General features: G+C 43.0%; 1 protein-coding gene across 6 annotated transcripts in view; it reads right to left on the reverse strand.

Moving 5' to 3' along the window:
• Positions 1–8,323: 8,323 nt before the first annotated feature.
• The window catches only part of esrrb (estrogen-related receptor beta), a 67,770-nt gene continuing 51,798 nt past the window's right edge, over positions 8,324–24,295 (reverse strand). For 5 of the 6 annotated variants that reach the window (XM_014210889.2, XM_014210885.2, XM_014210884.1 and 2 more), the window contains 3 exons: positions 20,520–20,789; positions 20,257–20,350; positions 8,324–11,549 (listed from right to left, as the gene is read on the reverse strand). In XM_014210889.2, coding sequence (XP_014066364.1) covers positions 11,213–11,549; positions 20,257–20,350; positions 20,520–20,789 — 701 coding nt within the window. In that variant the 3' untranslated portion in view covers positions 8,324–11,212. The remainder of the gene's footprint in view (positions 11,550–20,256; positions 20,351–20,519; positions 20,790–24,295) is intronic. The other variant, XM_014210891.2, reaches the window with a different exon arrangement.

Here is a 24,295-nt window from a genome sequence, read left to right on the forward strand (position 1 = left end):
TTGTCTGGCCTCAGAGGTATAAGAAAGGAAAACAAAAATGGAGAAAGCGGACTAGAGGAAGAGGCGTGTAAAAATACAGAGCAGTGAAGTGAGTGTTGATCTCATTCTCAGAGCAAGGTCCCCTGTGTGTTACAGTCCAGAGCAGTGCAGTTCAGTAGAATCACAAGGAAAACTCAAGACAAATAAAAACAGGGCTGAAAAAACAGTATCAGTTCCTGATTTTTTTTCTCACCACAATGCTCCAGCGTTACAGTAGTCTACACATAAAAGCTCCTCTCCTGTTCTGAGGCTACCGCGGCCAACACAAAGGGCACACAGTCACAGTGGAGACGTGAGGTCATGAATTCCTTATGGCTGAGGCAGGCACCAGTTTCTTCAGTCGTTTGTAACCGACCACAGCTGTCCATTCTTCCCTCTATCTTCCTGTGAGGGCATTTGCTGCCTCTAATTCGAGGGGTTAAGAGGAAATCGACAAAGTTAAAGGAAAGACTTAGTTTGACAAATGAGGTGGAGATATTTATGTAGGCTGGAATTAACTCCACCAAAGCGGCAATATGTTGGAACAGTAACACACAGTATACTTCCCATGGTTAAATGGCCAGCTCTCTGCTCTGCTCAGCTTTCACCAGCACTACAGCGCTGGATTTGGGAAAACACAATAAATAATGATATGTTTGTATGAAGAGTAGCCCTGTTCACAGAATGACTCATTTCCTTCCTAAACAAAAGGGATGCCAGAAGACACTCCCACCACCACTTTTGTGGAGATAGGGAGAGAAGTCAGTGATTTGCATAGAAAAGTTCATAAGCTTGGGACATAAGAATATGGTCATAAAAAGAGCAATAAAATGTTTAACTATGACAGAATATTAAAAGAGGCAGTAAATTTAAGGTAGGCTGCAGGAATGACCCCTGCAGAGCGTTGTTCCGCTGTTCGGACTGCTAATCTCACCGTGTGATGGGGTGCGCTTACTGTACACAGAGTAGAAACATCTTCTGCCCAACCCTGACAGATATGGCTGTCTCTCACACAACGACTTTCACGTTGATCCGTTTTCCCTGCCGACATTGAATCCCACATTACTGGGGCTGCTGCCTGTCAGACACTGGCAGTGAAAGAGTTGAATGTCTCGCACATACTCATTTCCCGATGTCAGGAAGAAATTGTTCGTAACATCGGCTCCTCACACTTGTCTCAATTCATTTATTTCAGCCAAGGTCTACGGATATAAATAAAAGGAAATGTTACTGGAGCATTTTAACTGGGAGCCAGCCTTGAGGCCCGGCCTTGAGGCCCGGCCCGGCCTTGAGGCCCGGCCTTGAGGCCCAGTGATGTAACCACATATCATCTAAAGTGCTGAATCTCCCTTCGCCACCCGGCGTGACATGCAATTCCTCCAAATTTATTCATGTTTGTTCTGATTCCCAGAAATAAATAATAATAACAGCTACTGTCTGATCTCCAACATACTTCAAGCCGACTATTATTTATACTCAGAGAAGCTGGACAATAGGAATACTGTACTGTACAAGCATTTTATTTGAGATATTGTTCAATTGAATTCCAAGCTGTAGAAACAGGCCATGATCGAGCTCCTTTCAGGCTGCTCTCTGTTATTAAACGCAGTTCAACAGGTGGTCCATAGATGGAGCTCTTCTCATTAGAATACATTACATTAGGTTAATAGCCTGTCCTCATGTTACTGTGTCCCTGTCCTTCATCTCACATGGAGTGTCGGTCAGAGCCAGAGAGAGGAGAAAGCTACCTTTACCTGTCCTTGAGCAGCACAAACTGGTTAAAAACATATGATCCACACCTAACTGGGGGGCCTAAAATGATTTCTCCCTTAAATGGATATTGTGGCCACATTAATAGTTGTATTCCTTTTTCTTACTTAACAGACTGGACCCCTTGTGAGTGTCAAACCACAAACCACTGTGTTCCCTGGAGCAGTATGACTTCATTTAGCTATCCTGGGAAATATAATTACTGTAATGATTAGAGGATTGTGTAATACTTCCTCTGTTTTACCTTATCACCCTTCCCCTCCCACCCACACACACACACACACACACACACACACACACACACACACACACACACACACACACACACACACGGAAAGGAAACAGTAACAACAATAGAGAGTTTCATTGGAGGGTTTTAATCATGGTTTATGAGCCAGTAAAGTTTTAAAAAGCAGTCAGTTTGTCTCCATGTCTGGGGCCAAATGTCAGCATAACCATCTCTAGCATCTTAGAGCATGGAGCTAGCTGAAGGAGAAAGAATTATATTACCGGAATGACTTTGTGTTGTTTTTGTTTTTCATTTTACACTGGGGCAATCCTCATTCACTAGCTCTCCAGTATGATGACGCATGTATCATGTAGCGCAGCTGTGCCACCCTTCTAGCCATATCACCACAGAACAGTTACTGAGTCAATCAGGTCTATCCAAACATGACCATGCACATTACATGTCGCCGCTGCAGACAGACACTAAGGACAAGGTCCATACACCTATTAAATCCCTTATTGGGATTTCCTCAGTCATTTATTCTCTGACCATTCTCAGTAGCTGTGTAGTGATAGTGTTAATTCCAGTGAAAAGTGTCCCAAAATACCTGTCGATATATGAGCTTTAACTACACAAAGACAATAGTCCAGCCCTGCAGCTTTATCTTGATGGCATTGGTGGATATCAGGGACTGACATAGGTCTCTTTTGTGTATCACATGGTATATTCTAGATTGACAATGGAAAAGACACATTGTACAATGTCTTGTTATAAATATATATCTGAAGAGCACTGTGACATATTTTTCCCTTTAACACTAAGAAAACATTGAGACAAAGAGAATGTGGTTTCTTATTCCTGAATGAATGAATTTAGAACTCATACTCTACTTTTTTTAAAGACTATTTTACATACAAACATAATGCGTTTAGAGTACTAGTTAAATATTAGTTATAGGCAAATACTGTACACTTTTTATCAGAAAAGACTCATCATTGTGTAGGATTTGTCTACATGTAATTACACCAAGACTTTAATAAGGCTTGAAAAGGCTTCCTAAATGGCTTTAGTTCCATAACACATCAATGGTAGCATCTGTACATGTGTGTGTATGTGTATATGTGTGTATGTGTGTGCAGTGTTTGTGTGTGCATCTGTGCGTGCATGTGTGCATGTCTGTGTGTGTTTATTATGTCTCTGTGTGATTGAGAGCAAGGTCAAAGAGACATAAGGGGGGGTTAAGGTGGGGGGGAGTGGTGAGCTAAGGGGGGGGGGGGGGGGGGGTTGCTACCATACCGTACCATGCCCAAGACCATACCCACACATACGGACACCATATTGAAATGATCAAATGGACTGCATAGTGTTGCTTGCTGCCCCATTTGCGGTCCCCTTCTCTCTTTGTGATATACAGACGTGTACTGTGAAGGAGGGCCGGGGACGTCTAACCTCCCCCTGTTCTAAAATGAAATGAATCCACTCTTATTTATTTACTGCATGTTTTGCACTCATCCCATAACACTGTAAATTACCTGCATGGTCAAGGCTCCTTTCTCAGGCAAGGAGAGAGGGGAGGAAAGGACATCAAATATGTCATCTATATGGTATTTAATTCAGGAATCACATATGATCTGTCAATTTCCATATATCATGGTTTCTAAGTCATATTTTAAATACAAAATCCCGTTTATGAATATAAACATTTGAATTAGGAGCGGTCATATGTGCTCTAAGAGGTACAGTATGCCTGTAGACTCCAGACAATGTACCATGCCAATATTTATAAGATTTCTATGTCTCGTAAGAGGATAAGGAACGGGTGATTTTCATCCTATGTTTTAGGCAATTGATCACGATCATCTATTTCCTTAGTTCAAATGTATTCTTATCCTCTCCTTACATGTTTAACACTTAAACCTCCTTAAATAGAAATGGTAGGAAATGTAAGTAAATAGATTCTAAGATACTATACTTTTTGTCTTTGACCTGCAATATTTTCACCCTCCTTTTTGTACACAAAGGAAATCTGAGCAGCAACACACAGTACTTTTATTTAGCTAAAAACGCCTTAAAACTTTTTGTTTGATATCAGAAACCAAAAGGCGTTGGGAAGAGGGCAGGGGGACCAGAGAGAATGAGACTGAGCGGCAAAGGGGAAGGGAAAGGGAGGATAGACAGTATGTATGTGTGTTTGCAGAAAGAATTCCACAGCAGCCAGGGCTATTCTCCCGGGATTGGACCTGGTCTCTCCATGTTCGCCAGAATAAGCAGGGGCCTCCTCCATTATGGCATACAAGTGCCTTTCCTTTAAGGCCAGGGGAGATTTCTAACCTTTGGTTGACATGCAGAAAAGGTCACGTTCATCCCTGGCTTCTCCCCATAATTTACTCCTAACCACTTTACTCTCTGGCTGGGGCTCTGAGGGAGCCTGAACTCTGCCTGCACGTCCCACTGAAACTGAAGAAGCTAAAGTCCCCACTACTGCCACTGAGAGAGTCATATGGTCACAACAAACACATGCATGAACAGGTGATATTCTTTATATCTCAAAATAAATATATGAGAACAATGCAAAGATCTTGCTGAGTAAGGATTGGTTCTAATTTGCTTAATTAAAATGTGTTTATGTATAGGGGCTATACACAACGCATGTAATTGAGTACGATATTTCATTTAAACAAACCCTTTGCATATTTTAAATCTAAAAAATATGAATACATGTTTAATTTGGGTTTTGGGTAATGGTGAAAATATTATAATTCATTTTCATCTGAAAATATAATGGAAGAGACATAACAAATATTGTTAAAAATATTGTATTTCAAGGAAAACACGCATGACAATACTAAGCAAAAGTGAAGCAATACTGTAGTACAATTAGCACGTAATATGCTCAAGTGTGCTTGCACACATTCATCAAACTAATGTCTTTATCTAGCTGTAAGTGTACACATTTACAGTAGTGGTCTTTAATGTCAGGGTGACACTGTGTAACTGAGTTTTTCTCCATTTGATGGACTGATTCATGTTTATCTGATCTCCTTATCTACCATCATTATTTCCAAACCAGTGGCTAAATTGGAAAAGCCCATAAGAACGTGTGAATACATGGCAGAGGCAATAAAATAGAACAGAAGGAGAAGTCCCACCACACAGCAGAGCTTTGCTTTGGCAGTAGAAGATAGACTACACAGATAGCAGAGGATATTTCTACTCCCCCACAGCACCATTGAACCACACAAATAAAGATGCAGCCAGCCATATAAATCTCAAAGGAATGATCAACACTTCAGGTGGGGTTATCTAGTGTGTGTTTGTGTGTGTGTGCCTCAATTGTTATTGTTTTAGATGATAAATAATAAAAAGGTGCATTTTTATGCAGTGATTTTGTGCTGTGCACTTCCGTTTTAGTGGGCCAGTGGAGTCCCTGTTATATGGACGTGCGTGGTAGCCTGCTTCTCTCTTCTGAGGCCTGTTGTCGTTTTCCCCTCTGTCTGCTCCCTGAGGACCATTGCTCAGGGGATTTTTAGGGATCACTTCATTTCTATGGTATTGATCAGCTCAAATGACAGGGCCATTCAGGCAGCTCTCTCCAATTGGTGTGAATGACCTCAGTGAGCGCTCTATCCAGGAACCATATCAGCTCACAGGATGCACTCGACTGGTGTGGCACTTTTTAAATACAGGCTCCAGAATGGGCTATGTTTTCAATTGAGTGGGGTGGGACTATGCATGTGTGTGTGTGCGTGTGTGTGTGTATGCATCTGTGTGTGTATGTGTGTGTGACACCTGAGTGGATGTTCAGGAACACAGTCCTGGATGCTGGTTCATTGAGGGACATGAGGTATGCACAACAGCTTGATCCCCCTGCTTCCCATGCATTAAATGGAGAGCAGAGTAGATGTGTAACCTGATAAATGCACTTAAAACAGTGAAGATGGACAGGGAGTGGAGGAAATCTCAGACGGGCTGTAGCCCAGTCTGCCTGCTAGGCAGTTAGAGACTATTGATTAGCCACACAGAGTCCAAAGGAGGGCCAGAGGTGTTGGCTTCCTGGGTCGTCTTATGCTTGAGTAACAGGTATAATGTGTGAGCGATTCACCAAAATCTTGACAATGAGAAAATTATCAATTTTTTAGGTTAGATATTGTTTTATGTATTCCACTGCAGTATATGAGAAAAATCAGATACAAGGTACAACTGAGGGGCTCTGTACAGCATGTGTACAGCATATTGGGCTACAGATGGGTGATGGTGGAGCAAGTGTTTATTCAGGCACAGGGGATGGAGCCATGCCAGGCTAAAAGGGCAGGGGGGTCTAGTGGTCCAGGACTGGTCAATCTTGATGGTGAGCTTTTTCCCTGAAAAGAGGACGCTATATTTAACACAATACTACAGTAGTTGACCATACTTTTGGAGGTACATTTTGCAGTGACGTAACAGTTCTCTGTACATTGTGCTGTCGGAGACACTAATACCCTCAAGTTGTGAAATATGTCCCGCTCCTGTTATCACAAATGGAGCAATAAATAAACACACAAAAACCAGTCTGACAGTAAGATCAACTGTAGCGTACAGAGCAGCTGAGGACTCAAATGAAGAGAAAGAGGAAGCGAGAGGAATAAAGAAAATTAGACAGGGTGAGGGGAGACTGAGAGAGGGAGAGAAAGAGGGAGAGAGATAAAGAGAGAGAGGGAGGAGGGGAGAGGAAGAGAGAGAGAGAGAGAGCGAGAGATGGTGGCCCATGCTCTATATCTGTGCCACAAGTTCTCCTGGGTATTTGCGTGCTCCGTTTTCATCCTAAGTGTAATTTGAGCCTTTGGTTGATGCAAAGTGTGTGCAGCAGGTCTGTTCAAATCCAATCACTCACACTGACGTGTAATCCTTTCCCTCCCCATCATCAGTATTGTAATGAATAATGAAACACACTTAAGCAATACACAGCCGTCATACACCTGCGATGGAGATTGCATTCTGATGAGATGCGTGGTAGACCTAATGAAAGGTGTTTTTACTTGTCAATGGCTGGCTGGATGTAAAGCTGACTGTTACCAGTTGAGAGGGAGCCGTACAGCTTGGGATATCTGGAGAGCCTGGAGGATCCTCATGTAGCATGAAAATACCATTACTCTTAATGTACCCATTACATCTCAGATATGTACACAGTATGTGTAGGAGCTACCAGACCCCATGGCGACAGAGAGAATACACCCCCCCCCGTCTTTTCTTTCCATTCTTCCTTCAGTCAACCTAAAGCCACCGTCACCGCGGCACTGTCTGGTGTCTTCTAACACTGTCGTTTCAACATGGAGGATTATTACAATTAATTGGTTAGCGAGACATTATTTCAAAAAAGGAAATTGCCTCTTATAATTATATAGAGCAGGGAATACTCAAGTCCCAGGAACCTCAGCTTCCTGAAATGATGGATCCATCTCCCCTCCACCACCCCTCCCATCCCAGTCCTCCCCCCCCCTCCCTTCCCCCGTAGTGCTAGCGTGTCTGCCTGTTTTCTGTGACAGAAGCATTTTCTATGGTTCACATCCACAGCTCCTGGTCTGGCTCAGTGGAGGCTGGGGCTGTTAGCTCATCTGCCCGTCGCCGGTGGCCAGTCCCGGTGTCTGCTGGGACTGCTGCTCTCTGCTCTCACGCTCTTGAACTCACAGATTTAAGTCAATCACAATCTGAGTGTCTGTAAACCCTGTGGACGAGGAGCATGCTAGTGTCTCTGCAGATTGGGTAAATACACTGAGGGGAGGATGGAGTTAGGGTTAAGGTTACTCTGCAAGCTGAATGAGTAAGTAGCCTAGCCTAGCCTAGCCTAGACGTGACAGAGTAAAACATGGATGAAGGCCAAATGTCATACAGCACATGGTTGATACACAGAAATAGATGTATTCTGTCTGATCCTCTTTCTGAGTCTAATGATATTATTAATAAAGATGAGCCCTCATCTTCACAAATGTGACTTTACAAATGCACTATTTCTCAATACTACTATGTGATTATTATTATATATATTTGTTTACCTTTATTTAACTAGGCAAGTCAGAACAAATTCTTATTTCAACGACGGCCTGCCCCGGCTAAACCCGGACGCCGCTTGGCCAATTGTGCGCCTCCCTATGGGACTCCAAATCACAGCCGGATGTGATACAGTCTGGATTCAAACCAGGGACTGTAGTGATGCCTCTTGCACTGAGATGCAGTGCCTTAGACCGCTGCGCCACTCTGGAGGTTTGCTTGGGCTCTTTTAGCATCACAACATAATCACCGGTGTAGTGGGATAAGAAATGAATCACAGACTTCTGGGAGTTATTTAATTATTTGTTCCTTTTAGGAAATCAAAACATAAAAGTTACACAGATATTGATGATTTAACAATCTGAGATATCAATGTACACTGTTGCCAAATGATATAATTCACACCATAAATATTTATATGTAGGAGCAGGAAATCATTTAAAGTACCTGTTCCTTACTGCAATTTTATCATCAAGGGACCAATTCTGACACACTGATGTTAATAAAAACATGTACCCGCTTCATAACCAAAATGGGTGTCACACCCACTGATGGCCAACTCATGAGGTCAACGTTAAGCATGCTGTACCTTTACAAACAGATATATAGATGGTAAGAGACAACTGGTGACTACAATTACAAATATCTTGGCAGGAGCATTTCTAGACAATAAATCTTTGATAGAAACATGGACGGCTCAGGTATGTTTCAATACAGTCTTGATGATGATGATGATGAAGAGTAAGTCTTGAAATCAAACGTATCGACAATAGTGATGAGGTAGTAGTCAGCAGGACGCTGCATACTTGACTTTATATTTAACTGTTGTAACTCTGCAAACCTACTGTATAGGCTACTGTCCAGTAACTATTGACATTCAGATATATACACATTATATAGGACCAGGGTTTGAATGTAAGACGTGAAGCATTGAGAGGAAGTGCCTGGAGTTTACGTTGCATCGTGTTGGGTGTGAATTTTGCGTCATTGCAAAAAGTTCTTAGGCTAAACTGTTTGATGTGTGTAATCTGTACTTGTCCATTAAAACACTTGTATTTTACAGCCGAGCAAAGAAAATATAGTTGTGATATTTATTTTTGATTAGAGGTATTTTGAGTAATATTGAAATGTTAATCAAATTGTCCCAAATCTTAGTAAAAGCATGCTTTCAGCATGGTTTCAGTCAGAATTGGTCCTTGTATTGCACAACAGTAAAATAACTCATGTTACATTGTCCCCCTCTAAAGTGGAGCCTGTTAAGTAGCCAGCGGATAGTTCAAGTTGGATGATTAGGTGCTGGGGTGTGTAGTCAACCTCCATTAAGTGGCCAATCAGGCTGCAGTAAAAGAGGGTGCTGCTGGATTAACACTGGCCAATGATATTACAAGCAGAGTGGCGACCATCCCATCTGCAATGTCAGGGATTCATTTGATCACAGTATCATATTGTGACAGTGCCACAATTTATCACTTCACATAAATCACGTCAGCACTATAATCATCCACCTCCCACCACATTCTCTCCCTTTGAGAACAAAGAGCAGCATGGGTCTACAGTACTGAACTACAGGTCCCAGCATGCACCACGGAGGACGACCTGCCTACACACAGGGAGAATGGAGCCCCTCTACTCACTTTCCCACCAGAGATCACACCTTGTATAGACACACTGTGGGACTGGTGCTACCCTTTGAAACGTGCTGACACTTTGTTGTCTGCATGGCTTCTCACAAGAGGAGCACCTTCGGGGGGTGAATTGCCATCTTTAAGAATGCCTGTCTGTCTCCTGGCCTATTGGGAGGTGTTAGACCACAGCTACTGTGTGAACATGGAGTCAAGCAGCGCTCCACGTGTCTACTGTACTCCTGGAGGGAGGCAGAGCAGCACAGCAGAGAGCAGGCAGACAGCTACAGCAATAACCTCCTTCTGGGTTAAAAATACCCCCAGTCAGTGTGAAGCTCTAGCTACCAACACATCACTACATTGCACCTGCCATTCACCTCCGTTTGGATGGAGCTCCATAAAGGCAGCCCCAGCTATAAAAAGACCGGCAGCTTCTAAAATGGTGATAGCAGATGCTGGGTACCTTGTGTGGGAGGATTCTGCCATGGGCTTAAAGGACCCTAAATAGAGTGTTTGACATATGGGCTTCTGATTGTTTGAACATGGAATCTCCTGGACTTCTGCCACTCAGCATAAATCCTTTGATACCTCCGCCCCAAACCCACTCATCATCTTTCACCCTGCCCAAATCAGGTCATTCGCTCAGTTGCCAAGAGGCAATTTCCATCGGCTTGAACAATGACCAAATGTGGGGTTTGAGATAGAGCACCATTGACAACAACATCTGCAGAGGAGAAACATCTACATTGCCGGGACACACACTCACACATATGGGTCTTCTAGTAACAGACAGACAGACAGACAGCAGCATTGTGAAGGAGAGGGTAGTGGAGGTTTAACATGGCTTGGCCACGGCACGGCTCCCTTTATTGCTGAGTTACTACAGAATAAGACGACTGACTACCTGCCTACGCTAGTTTGGTTAAACATGTCATGTGACCAGTTTGTCTTCTTCCTGTCTGAGACAGATCCATACCACACGGCTCACTGCTCTGAAGAGGTATATTCAAGGGCATTTAGATCAATAGAGCTCACATTTAGGTAACCGTTTTTATTCTTTCTTTCTTTCTTTCTTTTTTTTTCCCCAAGAAGGAGAACAAGAGAAAATGGCCATCGGGTTCACCAGACTTAACTGTACACTCAGTTTTCCATTATTAATAAATATATACATGTCCTGGTCAAGTCCAGGAGGTGAAATAACTGTTGGACAAGTGAGTCTGTTCATAGTGGTTGTCATGTGTGTTGTCACCAGAACACATTTGGAGATGTCTTGAGGTTCTGACTAGAAACCATGTTAATCAAGAGCCCGCAATGATTCCTTCTGAAGATATAGAGAGGGGGAGATCCTTCACATACAGTATGACCACAGACCATAAACAAAACAAAATTATTACTGTACATAGTATTTCTTATATATTTTAAATTAATCTGCATCATTTTATATTTATACTTATAACCAAGTTTTGCATTTGTTCTTCTTTATTTTAATTTTTTTAATGTCTGGGGTCCGAGGGGGTGGAGAACAAGAGAGGTCAGTCTGTCTCCTGTCTCAGTCAGCAGGGTGTCCCTCTCCTGTCCTGAGTCCCTTCTGCCCATGTCTCTCTGTCCCCATCGCCTTCACAGGGGGCACCTGCTCCTCCATCAGACCTTGGCCTCCAGCATCTCCAGGAAGAGTTTGTGCATGGGCACCTTGCCCTGCACTTTGATGCTGTAAAAGTGCTGCACAGCCTTGGTGGCGGTCTGGCGCAGCAGGGGCAGGGTCATGAGCAGCTTGCCTGCCCGCCGGGGGTCCTCCTGGTGTTGGCTGCTTTCGTAGTCCTGAAGAGCCTCGTGGAGCGCATCCTGGAGCTTCTGCACCGCCTCCACGTCCTCTATATGCATGGAGTCTGGAGAGGAGAGGGAGGGACAGGGTCAGTGAGAGAGGGCTCTTCAACATGAGTCTTATGTTACTATCTTCAGAGATACAATGACAACACAAACCATTGCTCGATATATTGAAATGTAAAACAGTTCTGTAAACAGTAACACATCATCTCAATTGTATTTTTACTAAAGTAAAACATGGCTGGGCCGGGACTACTGATCTATCAGTGGAGTCAGCTATGGGACACGTTATCAGCATAATGAACAATGTGACAAGATAAACAACAGAATGTAAAGAAAAACACAAAGCTTAATGTCTTTTTTTTTGCCTGGCGCCCTGGGTTTGATTTTCATATGGCCTTTGACCAATGAGACTGAAAATCAATGTAATCCTGCTGATTCCTGGAGCACACAATGGAATGAATAGCAGCCAAACCCCAGTGAATGATCACACATTAAACACCTCACTGTTCCAAAGGACAGCTCCGGAATAGACTGTTTTCTTATAAACACTCCATCAGGGAATCGGACGGTGTAAACTAGCTTCAATAAGGAAATTATACTTCCTTCACATTTTGATTAATTTCCTCCCTCCTCTCCCACAGAAACATCTAGATCAAATAATGAGTGGAATGAAAGTATATACTATTGTACATTTGATTACATTATCATTGGACTGTCAGTGCTTAAGCTAGCTGGAAACCATATTTTGACTGATTGATTATCATACAAAATGTATTGTATAAATTCTGATCCAGCCTGTGTAACTACATGTATGTAGGCATACTGTAACAGTGAAACTGAATCAACAACAACCCCCATGTGTCTCATATGGACTCTTTAGCCCACAACCTCCCTGACCTTCTTTCAGTCTCAGAGGCGGGTTCTCTCTCTGACTCATTGCAGTCACTCTCTCTCTCTCTGGTGTGCCGTGGTGTACTGCATTGTTCACGACTACTTTTACTGCATGTGCAGAATGTTTCAACACTTTTCATTTTTCTCTCTCTCCCTCTCTGCCTCCCACTCTCTCTTTGCTTCACCCCTCTCTCTCTCTCTCTCTCTCTCTCTCTCTCTCTCTCTCTCTCTCTCTCTCTCTCTCTGGGATAGACTAGGGTTGTGGTTATCTCAGTGGTTAACCAGTGTCTGGTACTCGTGAGACGGCGTGTCATTGGTCGCCTGACTCGTCTCACCTTGGCGGTGCATATTTCACCACGCGGGACAATAAAAGGCAAACAGATTTCAGACTTCATCCTAAATTCATTGACTGGAACAACTGTAAGCCCAAGACCTTGAGACATTTCTCACCCTGACGCTTTCCAATCCACAGCGGTAAACGGAAGTAGGTCGTGAATGGGGGGGTGAGCAGAATAGAAGAACAAAAGGGAAAATCACCAGGAACTCAGAGAGCTAACTGACTACTGTATCTAATGTTTGTGTCAAACAGGATCAGTCAGTGATAAACAGGATATTAGGAAATATAGACAAGTCAATGCACTGACAAATTATTAGCAATTAAATGCATTTTAATTACAGTGATAAATCATAGAACTAATAAATGTATCAGAGACATTAGTGTGTGTGTGTCTTTGATATTTGAGCTATTACAGTGATCTGATCCCAAGAGTGAGTGAGCATAGGGGACAAAGGTCTCAGGGTGAAGTGCAGGCAAGAAGGGAAGAAAAAGAGAACAATAGTCAGAGAGATAGATAGAGAGAGAAGGGTAGATAGAGTGAGAGAGAGAGAGAGAGAGAGAGGGATATATATATCTATAGAGAGAGAGAGATAGATAAAGAGAGAGAGGGATAGAGTGAGATAGAGATTGAGAGAGAGAGGGAGAGGGATAGATAGAGAGAGAGAGAGATAGAGAAAGAGAGAGAGAGAGGGATAGAGATAGAGAGAGAGGGATAGAGAAAGAGAGAGAGAGAGGGATAGATAGAGAGAGAGAGGGATGGAGAAAGAGAGAGAGAGAGACAGAGAGAAGGAGAGGGATAGATGGAGAGAGAGGGGGATAGAGAGAGAGAGAGAGAGAGAGAGAGAGAGAGAGAGTTAGAGAGAGAGGGATAGAGAAAGAGAGAGAGAGCAGCATGTAGGCTTGGAGGAGGGAATGGTTTTAAAAAAACAACTTTGAAGAAACAATTTCCTTGCAATCCATCAGAGAGCCCACGTCGATCCCATTGATAAACTGCTAATTACAAAATCAATCGCTATGAATTTTCACAGCTGTCAGACAGAGGGGCTCCCGAGAGAGGAATCTCACAGAAACCTTGCTCAAACGTTCCGGACAGCCCCCTCCCCACCCCGACACAAGGCCTCACTCCCTCCCCCGCCTTCCACACCTCACCTGCCCCACCCCCCAACAAAGCTCTGCCGTGTGAAAGCAAAGCCCACCATCAGCATTTTCATTTGTCAGCCTGACAAAAAAAGAGAAAGCACGCCCGTGGTCCAGCCAGGCATTGATCAGAGAGGGACAGGCCCTGCCTTCTCAAAAGCAGCCTGTCGATACGAGTGTACCGTCTTTGCATTGGAACAAACGAGACCCATCACTCCCTGATACTCATTCCATTCGACTTAACACATTTTATTGACAGGCCTTGTGCTCCTAATGAAATGCTAAATTTATCTCCCATGGCTGGCGTGCCCTGCAGCTACTGTTATGGAGATAGAGAGGGATGGATGGAGAAATATCACAACATGGAAGGTTTTCAATTAAAAGCTCAGTCCGTCCCTCCTTCCCTATCTCTCTCACTCCAAACTAACGGGTAAAGTCAACAACTCTACTTTAAACCCTGACATTACATTTTGGTCATAGATATAGAAATGTAAACTTAACATATTAAATTCATGTATATTAATGTAATGGAGAATATTAACAAATACAAATGATGAACCATTGTTATCACAAGTAAGATAATATTCCAATACGAAATTTGAAGCAGTTTTCTGGATTTGTGCAATGTAAATAGAATTTTAGTTTTTAAATTTAAAAGAACCCCATAAGGAACACTAAAATCATTTTTGATGTGGTGGCAAAAGTGTTTTAAAAATTCAGAACAAATTTAATAGTAATAGTTTGTTCATTTCAAACTAACACTTGCTCTAGATTTGATATATGAACGTTTTTGAGATTAATGAAACGTGTCCTAAAATGTATAAGTACTAGATTTATTCATAAAATGACAACAAAAAGCAACAAAAAAAGTCCCAATTATTATTACTGACTACATGTGTATATTGTTTGTGATTGCCCATTTTACAATATCCTATTGTCCATAAAATACTGAAAAATCATACTGTGTTTTTCAAAACATATTTTTTGTTTGTTGCATAAATACAATATCACCTTAAATTAGGAATTTTATATATTTTTTTTATGATTTTGTTATTTTTTGTACCTTTTTTAACTACATTAGGCAAGTCAGTTAAGAACAAATTCTTATTTACAATGATGGCCTACCAAAAGGCAAAAGGCCTCCTGCGGGGTTGGGGGCTGGGATTAAAAAAATATATACTAGGACAAAACACACATCCTGACAAAAGAGACACCATAACACCACATAAAGAGAGACCTAAGACAACAACATAGGATGGCAGAAACACATAACAACACAGCATGGTAGCAACACAACATGACAACAACATGGTAGCAACACAACATGGTACAAACATTATTGGGCACAGACAACAGCACAAAGGGCAAGAAGGTAGAGACAACAATACATCACGCGAAGCAGTCACAACTGTCAGTAATAGTGTCATGATTGAGTCTTTGACTGAAGAGATGGAGATAAGACTGTCCAGTTTGAGTGTTTTTGCAGCTCGTTCCAGTTGCTAGGTGCAGTGAACTGAAAAGAGGAGCGACCCAGGGATGTGTGTGCTTTGGGGACCTTTAACAGAATGTGACTGGCAGAACAGGTGTTGTATGTGGAGGATGAGGGCTGCAGTAGGTATCTCAGATAGGGGGGAGTGAGGCCTAAGAGGGTTTTATCAAAAAGCATCAACCAGTGGGTCTTGCGACGGGGATACAGAGATGACAAGTTTACAGAGTATAGAGTGCAGCGATGTGTCCTATAAGGAGCATTTGTGGCAAACCTGACGGCCAAATGGTAATGAACATGTAGCCGCTCAAGAGCACCCTTACCTGCCTATCTATAAATTACATCTCTGTAATCTAGCATGGGTAGGATGGTCATCTGAATCAGGGTTAGTTTGGCAGCTGGGGTGAAACAGGAGCGATTACGATAGAGGAAACAAAGTCTAGATTTAACCTCAGCCTGCAGCTTTGATATGTGCTGAGAGAAGGACAGTCTAACGTCTAGCCATACTCCCAAGTACTTGTATGAGATGACTACCTCAAGCTCTAAACCCTCAGAGGTAGTAATCACACCGGTGGGGAGAGAGGCATTCTTCTTACCACATGACCTTTGTTTTGGAGGTGTTCAGAACAAGTTTAAGGGCAGAGAAAGCTTGTTGGACACTAAGGAAGCTTTGTTGTAGAGCGTATAACACAAAATCCGGGGAGGGGCCAGCTGAGTACAAGACTGTATCATCTACATATAAATGGATGAGAGAGCTTCCTACTGCCTGAGCTATGTTGTTGATTTAAATTGAGAAGAGCATGGGGCCTAGGATTGAGCCTTGGGGTACTCCCTTGGTGACAGGCAGTAGCTGAGACAGCAGATGTTCTGACTTTATACACTGGCCTAGCATACCAGGCCAAAGACACCTCAGAGACACCAATACTCCTTAGCCGGCCCACAAGAATGGAATGGTCTACCGTATCAAAAGCTTTGGCCAAGTCAATAAAAATAGCAGCACAACATTGCTTAGAATCAAGGGCAATGGTGACATCAATTGTGACCTTTAAGGTTGCAGAGACACATCCATAACCTGAGCGGAAACCAGATTGCATACCAGAGAGAATACTATAGACATCAAGAATGCCAGTCAGTAGATTATTGACAAGTTTTTCCAACACTTTTGATAACAGGGCAAAATAGAAATTGGCCTATAATAGTTAGGATCAGCTTGATCTTGACCCTTTAAATAACGGACACTTCATGGCTGCCTTCCAAGCAATGGGAACCTCCCCAGAGAAGAGGGACAGGTTAAAAAGGTTCGAGAAAGGCTTGGAGATGATAGGGGCAGCAACCTTAAAGAAGAAAGGGTCTAAACCATCTGACCCAGATGTTTTTTTGCCATGAAGTTTAAGGAGCTCCTTCAGCACATCGGAATCAGTGACCGCCTGCAGGGAGAAACTTTGAAGCGGGGCAGGGGAAAAAGAGGGAGGAGCATAGGGGCTAGTTGCATTAGAAGGGGTGGGAGATGAGGAAATGTTGGAAGGGCAAGGAGGCATGGCTGAGTCAAATAGGAATCCTGACTTAATGAAGTGGTGATTAAAGAGCTCCTTGTCAGTAACAACTAGAGCACGATATATCAGTGAACATATCAGAATTTTTATTAGCTAAAAATGCTAACATCGGTATCGGCCCGATATCTAGTTTAACGCCAATGTTAAAAACCGATGTCAAAGCTACCGTGCATAACTATATAACGTAGGTACATGACGTAATAACGGCAAGTTAAATTTTGCGCTACACGTGCAACACAGCCTTCCTAACTTAGACCATACAATGCCTGCTGTGTGGATTGAGTAGTCAACAAGTCGAGTAGTCATTTGAAAGAGTATGACAATTTCAGCGAGACAACTCAAAGGCGAAATCCATTAAAGCCAAGATAATGGAATTCATTGCCCTTGACAATCAACCGTTCTCTGTCGTGGGTGTTGCTGGCTTTCAACTACTGGTCGAGCACCGGTACACACTACCAAGTGCTCTATTTTTCAGATGTTGCCCTACCGGAGTTACACAGTAATAGCTTCACAGCTATTAGCTTCACTACATACATACTATGGAACGCCGTTTGGGTGTTTGCGTGTCAAAAAATATACAGTAGCACTGTCAAAGCTGTACAAAAAAGTCTGCAAACAAGCAAACACCAGCCACGAACGATGTGTTTACAATACCGCGTTGGTAATAAAGCATAATTTGTTCGACCGCAACTTCTGGGGTAGCTAGTTTTAGCTTGGTACCTAGCTAGCACTAATACAACCAGCCTGAAAACAATGACCAGTAGAAACTGCAGTCATTTTCATTATTCTTAGCAATGATTTATGAATCCTTGTGAGTAAGTATTAGCTAGGTTGCCACTTGTTGTTCGCTGATTGAAATTGAACTTCAGTTCATGAAAATAAATACTTAAACCTGTTGCCCAAAGCTAACGTTATAAGCAGCCAGCTAGCGTCATCTAGCTAGTGATGCTCGACCAGACCGGGGTATGTGTTGTGAAGCTAGCCACAATAAGGATTAGGCACAATAGTGGAATAGGTGGCTTGCCTTCAAAATAAAAGTATGTCATTGACAGTGATGCAAATGAATACAAATAGTAGAATTATGCCATACTTTTATTTTGAAGGCTAACCGCAAAGTCCACTGTTGTGGCTAATCCTTATTGTGGCTAGAACTGTTTTATAAATTAGGATTATTTTAGATGAGGACGCCTAGCTATATACAGTTGAAGTCAGAAGTTTACATACACCTTAGCCAAATACATTTAAACTCAGTTTTTCACAATTCCTGACATTTAATCCCCGTACAAAATTCCCTGTCTTAGGTCAGTTAGAATCACCACTTTATTTTAAGAATGTGAAATGTCAGAATAATAGTAGTAGAGAGAATGATTTATTTCAGCTTTTATTTATTTTATCACATTCCCAGTGGGTCAGAAGTTTACATACACTCAATTGGTATTTGGTAGCATTGCCTTTAAATTGTTTAACTTGGGTCAAATGTTTCGGGTAGCCTTCCACAAGCTTCCCACAATAAGTTGGGTGAATTTTGGCCCAATACTCCTGACAGAGCTGGTGTAACTGAGTCAGGTTTGTAGGCCTCCTTGCTCGCACACTTTTTCAGTTCTGCCCACAAATGTTCTATAGGACTGAGGTCAGGGATTTGGCCACTCCAATACCTTGACTTTGTTGTCCTTAAGCCATTTTGCGACAACTTTGGAAGTATGCTTGGGGTCATTGTCCATTTGGAAGACCCATTTGCGACCAAGCTTTAACTTCCTGACTGATGTCTTGAGATGTTGCTTCAATATATCCAAATAATTTTCCTACCTCATGATGCCATCTATTTTGTGAAGTGCACCAGTCCCTCCTGCAGCCATGCACCCCCACAACATGATGCTGCCACCCACGTGCTTCACGGTTGGGATGGTGTTCTTCGGCTTGCAAGCCTCCCCCTTTTCCTCCAAACATAACGATGGTCATTATGGCCAAACAGTTCTATTTTGGTTTCATCAGACCAGAGGACATTTCTCCAAAAAGTACGATATTTGTCCCCATGTGCAGTTGCAAACCGTAGTCTGGCTTTTTTATGGTGGTTTTGGAGCAGTGCCTTCTTCCTTGCTGAGCGTCATTTCAGGTTATGTCGATATAGGACTCGTTTTACTGTGGATATAGATACTTTTGTACCGGTTTCCTGTAGCATCTTCACAAGGTCCTTTGCTGTTCTGGGATTGATTTGCACTTTTTGCAGCAAAGTACATTCATCTCTAGGAGACAGAATGCGTCTCCTTCCTGAGCAGTATGACAGCTGCGTGGTCCCATGGTGTTTATACTTGCGTACTATTGTTTGTACAGATGAACGTGGCACCTTCAGGTGTTTGGAAATTGCTCCCAAGGAAAGAGGCACTGTGTTTGAAGGTAAGCCTTGAAATACATCCACAGGTACACCTCCAATTGACTCAAATGATGTCAATTAGCCTATCATAAGCTTCTAAAGCCATGACATCATTTTCTGGAATTTTCCAAGCTGTTTAAAGGCACAGTCAACTTAGTGTATGTAAACTTCTGACCCACTGGAATTGTGATACAGTGATTTCTAAGTGAAATAATCTGTCTGTAAACAATTGTTGTAAAAATGACTTGTGTCATGCACAAAGTAGATGTCTTAACCGACTTGCCAAAGCTATAGTTTGTTAACAAGAAATTTGTGGAGTGGTTGAAAAACGAGTTTTAATGACTCCAACCTAAGCGTATGTAAACTTCCGACTTCAACTGTACATCATCAACATTAAGGGACATGGGCAGCTGTGGGGAGGAGGGTTTATTCTCCAGGTCTTTCCAGAACTTCCTGGGGTTAGATCCACAGAGAGAGAACTGCTCCTTAAAGTAACTAACTTTGGCCTTCCGGATAGCCTGAGTGCACTTATTTCTCATTTGCCTGAACAAGATCCAGTCAGCCTGAGTATGCATGTGCCGAGCCTTTAGCCAAATGGAATTCTTGAGGTGGAGTAACTCTGCCAGATCACGGTCAAACCAGGGACTGAACCTGTTTTTAATTCAAAATGTCTTTATGGGGGCGTTTGTTAACAATACCACTGAAAATATCAAAAAAGAAGGTCCAAGCGTCTTCGACAGAGGTGATCAAGCTGATTCTATACCAATTTACAGAGGCCAGGTCATGAAGGAAGGCCTGCTCATTAAATATTTTTAGCAAGCGTCTATGACAAATCAGTACAGGTCGTTTCACTGAGCAGCCATTACGAACACAGGCTATAAAACAGTGATCACTAAGATCATTACAGAAAACACCAGACTGATACCTATCAGGATTATTTGTGAGGATAACATCAAGGAGAGCAGCCTTTTCTGGGTGTTTGGAGTCATACCTTGTGGGATTGGTAATAATCTGAGAAAGATTTAGGGGGTCCCATTGCTTTAGGACTTGGTCAGGTGGTTTAAGCATGTCCCAGTTTAGGTCACCTAGCAGGACAAATTCAGACTTAGTGTAAGGGGCAATCATTGTTTACATCAATTGTTCTTCAATATTGCGTCAATTACAAATCCTTGTAAAGAATGTAATATCCAGATATTCACCTATCATCCCTGTTTGCCATTTTATTTACGCTCTATACTGAGTATATTGTCCTACCTGAGTTGGCGAGAGCGATGGCCTTGAGGGTAACAAACTCCTCCTTCTCCACCTTCAGCTTCTTGTACTTGCGAACGAGCTGCAGGATGGACACGTAGAGGTCGAGCAGGCCCGTGAGCCGTGAGTGTTCCTCGTCCATGATGTAGTCCTCTGCATACACCAGCTCGTCCTCGTAGGGCAGCGAGCGGAACACGATGCTCAGGATCAGGATCTCCATCCAGGCGCTCTGCAGTAGGCTCATCTGGTCTGCCAGGGACAGTGTGGAGAAGCCTGAGGAGACAGAAGAGAATAGTTACCTGCACTACAATGCACTGGCACTCATATCATTTTGTGTTTGTATGTGTGTGTGTGTGTGTTTGTATGTGTGTGTGTGTGTTTTATTGTGTTTTTGTATGTGTGTGTGTGTGTGTGCGTGTGTGTGTGTGTGAAAGAGTGGGTGTTTCCAGCTCCTGCTTTGCCCTTAAGATGAAATAGAAAACAGTGAAAAAGAATCAAACGGGCTCTTTATATTCACACTTTGTCAATAGATCAATGCAATTATCTCAAATAAAGGGTGAACTATTAAAAGAACATCAACAACTTAACAACGCCACTCTGATTATTTTAATCAAAACACTGTGAAGCCGAAGATGTACAGTCCATTTTCAAGGTCTTTTCTCATGGACAGATCTGATCAGTAACCAAAACATGAGTTGTTGGTTTCACCCCGGCTGACTACACTACATGCCACGGCACATGTTAGCAGGAGAGGTGTTTAATTTTAAATGCACTCTAGAAGGTCCTCTCTGAAATGGGTGTCACAGCACTCCAGTGGGCTTTACTGTAAGTGAAGACAGTAAATCGGTGCAAAGGTCTGGGAGACACAAAGCCGTCTGGTCAGCCCTTGTTTCCTGTCACACTGCTATTGGTGGGATTAGCACTGAGACAGATCCTCATTGGAAGGGTCGAGGACATGACACACGCTCAGTGCCGCGCTGGGGGAGGTAATGAAAACGTACACACAACACACACATGCACGCTCGCACACACGCACGCACACACACACACACAGCGAGGGGTCATGGGAGCCAACCTGCCCTAAAGGCCTGCTTAAAAAAATAAGAAAATAATGATGTTTTATTGTCACATACACCGGATAGGTGCAGAAATCCTGTCCCCGTTCTTGACAGCAGCTGGATGAGATGAAATTGTCTGGATCACTGCAATTTCCCCCTTCTAACATAGCAGCACCCATTGAAAATTCTGAATAAAAAAAAATATATATATAGATATTATATAAAAATAACAAAAATGGACAAAAGTAGTGCACTGGGCCTTTAATAGTCCTGTATTAGCGGACTGATATAGCCAATATACCCTCCTACCCCCCCCAAATATATATATATATACTGATATACCCCCCCAAAACAAATCACAGCACCCCCGCACGTATGCCTTCAAACACACAGGATGCTACTGCTACCTCTACATATGGACAAAGAAACAACCATCCACACAGATGAGGTGAGGGAATTCAGACAAATTAAAAGGAGAAAGAGGATCTGGACAGAAGAGAGGAACAGATAGCCATCTCATCCCTTTTTCCCCTTACTACCCTTCAGTGGTCAATAAACTGGGCACATCCCCTCCTCCCCCACAATCCCTCATGTCCTGGTCTAGCGGGCCCACGGCGCCCCATTCTGACAACATTTTAGCCCTCTCCGACGTTGCCTGATTAAAATGATTGCTTTTACAAGTTTACTGTTGCAATACTATCTTCTCCCAGGTGATTAAGAGGCGATAGATTACAGTATTGACCAGGCCGCTCACCACACCTCCTCCAGATGTTTTCTCTTAAATATAAATTATATCATTGGGACAGAGTTCCAGGGTGATGTTTATCTCCCCAGCCCTGACACTGTGGTGGATACACACACATACGGGTGAGAAAGAGGGAGAGAGGGAGAGAGGAAGAGAGACAGATAAAGAGAGAGGGGGGATAGAAACAGAAGGGGGAGAAACAGATAGAAAAAAGTAGAGAGAGAGAGAGAGAGAGAGGAAAGGGGCTACCTGAGAGTTCAATTTCCCTTATCGTAGTGATGACCACAGCAGGGGAGAGCTGGAGGATACATTCATTAACAGATTGCGATCGTAATGTGAGGGCCTTCACAATGCGAAGGGGAATCAATAGTCAGTAGAATGGAGGCTGATCAAACAGAGACAGAGACAGAGACAGGTGCAGGGCCCAGGGCAGGGCAGGGCAGGGCAGGGCAGGGCAGGGCAGGGCAGGGCAGGGCAACCCGGGTGTCCAGGGGTATGTGGACCACAGACAGGACCAGCAAAATACAGACACTTTACCAAATCTGCTAGGAGCACATATTCATATCATTGTAGGAGGAAGCCACAAGTCCAGGTTAGTGCAGGTTCCTGTGCAACCACACCTCAAAATGCATTATAAATCCCTGTCTGCACTGGAGTAGGCGTACCTTGCCATTAGTGAGACAGAATCTGGACTGACCGCAAGGAAATTGTCACGCAAGTGTAGACAAGGTGCAGCCTGATTGCTGCGTCAGGTTGGCATTGCAATCACAGCCCAAGCTTTGTGCACACTTTTAATGCCAAGGAGGACTCAAGCGGAACAAACACCTTGCCCTCAATGTGACAGCACAGGGAAAGAACTTGTTCTAGATTTGTACGAGAGAATGCAGAATTCCTCTGTTATACCAGACACCTCTCAGCAATATGCACACACTGAACACAGCAGCCTGCAATTACGTTTGACGTTAAAAGTCCTTGAATTGAATCTGGTGTTGTGAGATGGAGAGGAGGTGTTTTCCCCCTGCTCTGTCTCTCTTCAGGGCCTAAATTATGGCTCCAAATGGAATCTCGTGTCGTTGCCTTGCCGTTTTCCACTCAATTTAATCGAGTAATGAAGTGACTTGCCGACTCCGCAGGTCACATGGCACTCTGGCCGCCGCGCTCCAAAGGCGGCCCGGTTAAGTGCCGTCGGAGTGGGTGATTTCCTCTAATGAAATATCAATATTTACATCTTCATTTCCACACCACTGCCTTGGTGGGATTTGACCAAACATGACACAATATTGACCAAATCTGAAAGACCTGTCTGTGTGGTTGAAGGCCCTTTTCCACTCGGCTGCTGAGTCCACTGGGTGAGTAAGCTAGCAGAGGGCAAGAAAGGTATTTCTGAGATCTTTATTTATTTTTTTATTTTTTTGATTAAGGAAGCTTTCAAATAGGGAATTGTGAAGTTATGAGAGAATAGTGCTTTAACATTAGAACATTTGAATTACATTACAATGTAGTATTTATTTGATCCACTAAACACAAGGGAACTTCAACATACAGTTTGTTTTAGTGAATCATCTAAGCTGTATCACAATTTAACCACAATGTACCTTCTCCTTACATGTGGACAAGAGGTCCCCAGGAGAAATGTCTCTCCCTGGGATTACAGAGGGTGACAGACAAACATGTGGTGGCTGTGAACAGGGAACATGTTCTCTTCTCGCCTCTTGTCCAGACACTGAAGACCATGACTGATTTCAACAGTAGACTAATTCACTTCATGCCGCAGCTGTGTTCTTACAAGGAGCCCTGTCCTTGGCTTGGCACAGTATAAAATCACACCAGTTTGTTGCTTGTGTTTATGGAGCTCAATAAACACGGCCACTTGAAATGGTTTCAACAACATTGACAAGCTTGGCCGGTCTCTCTAGCTGATAAAGGCAAATCTAGAATAGGGTTTCACTGCCATATTTGGTATAAATCACATATGA

The sequence above is a fragment of the Salmo salar genome, chromosome ssa09 (genome assembly GCF_905237065.1).
Source record: "Salmo salar chromosome ssa09, Ssal_v3.1, whole genome shotgun sequence".
Lineage (NCBI taxonomy): Eukaryota > Metazoa > Chordata > Actinopteri > Salmoniformes > Salmonidae > Salmo > Salmo salar.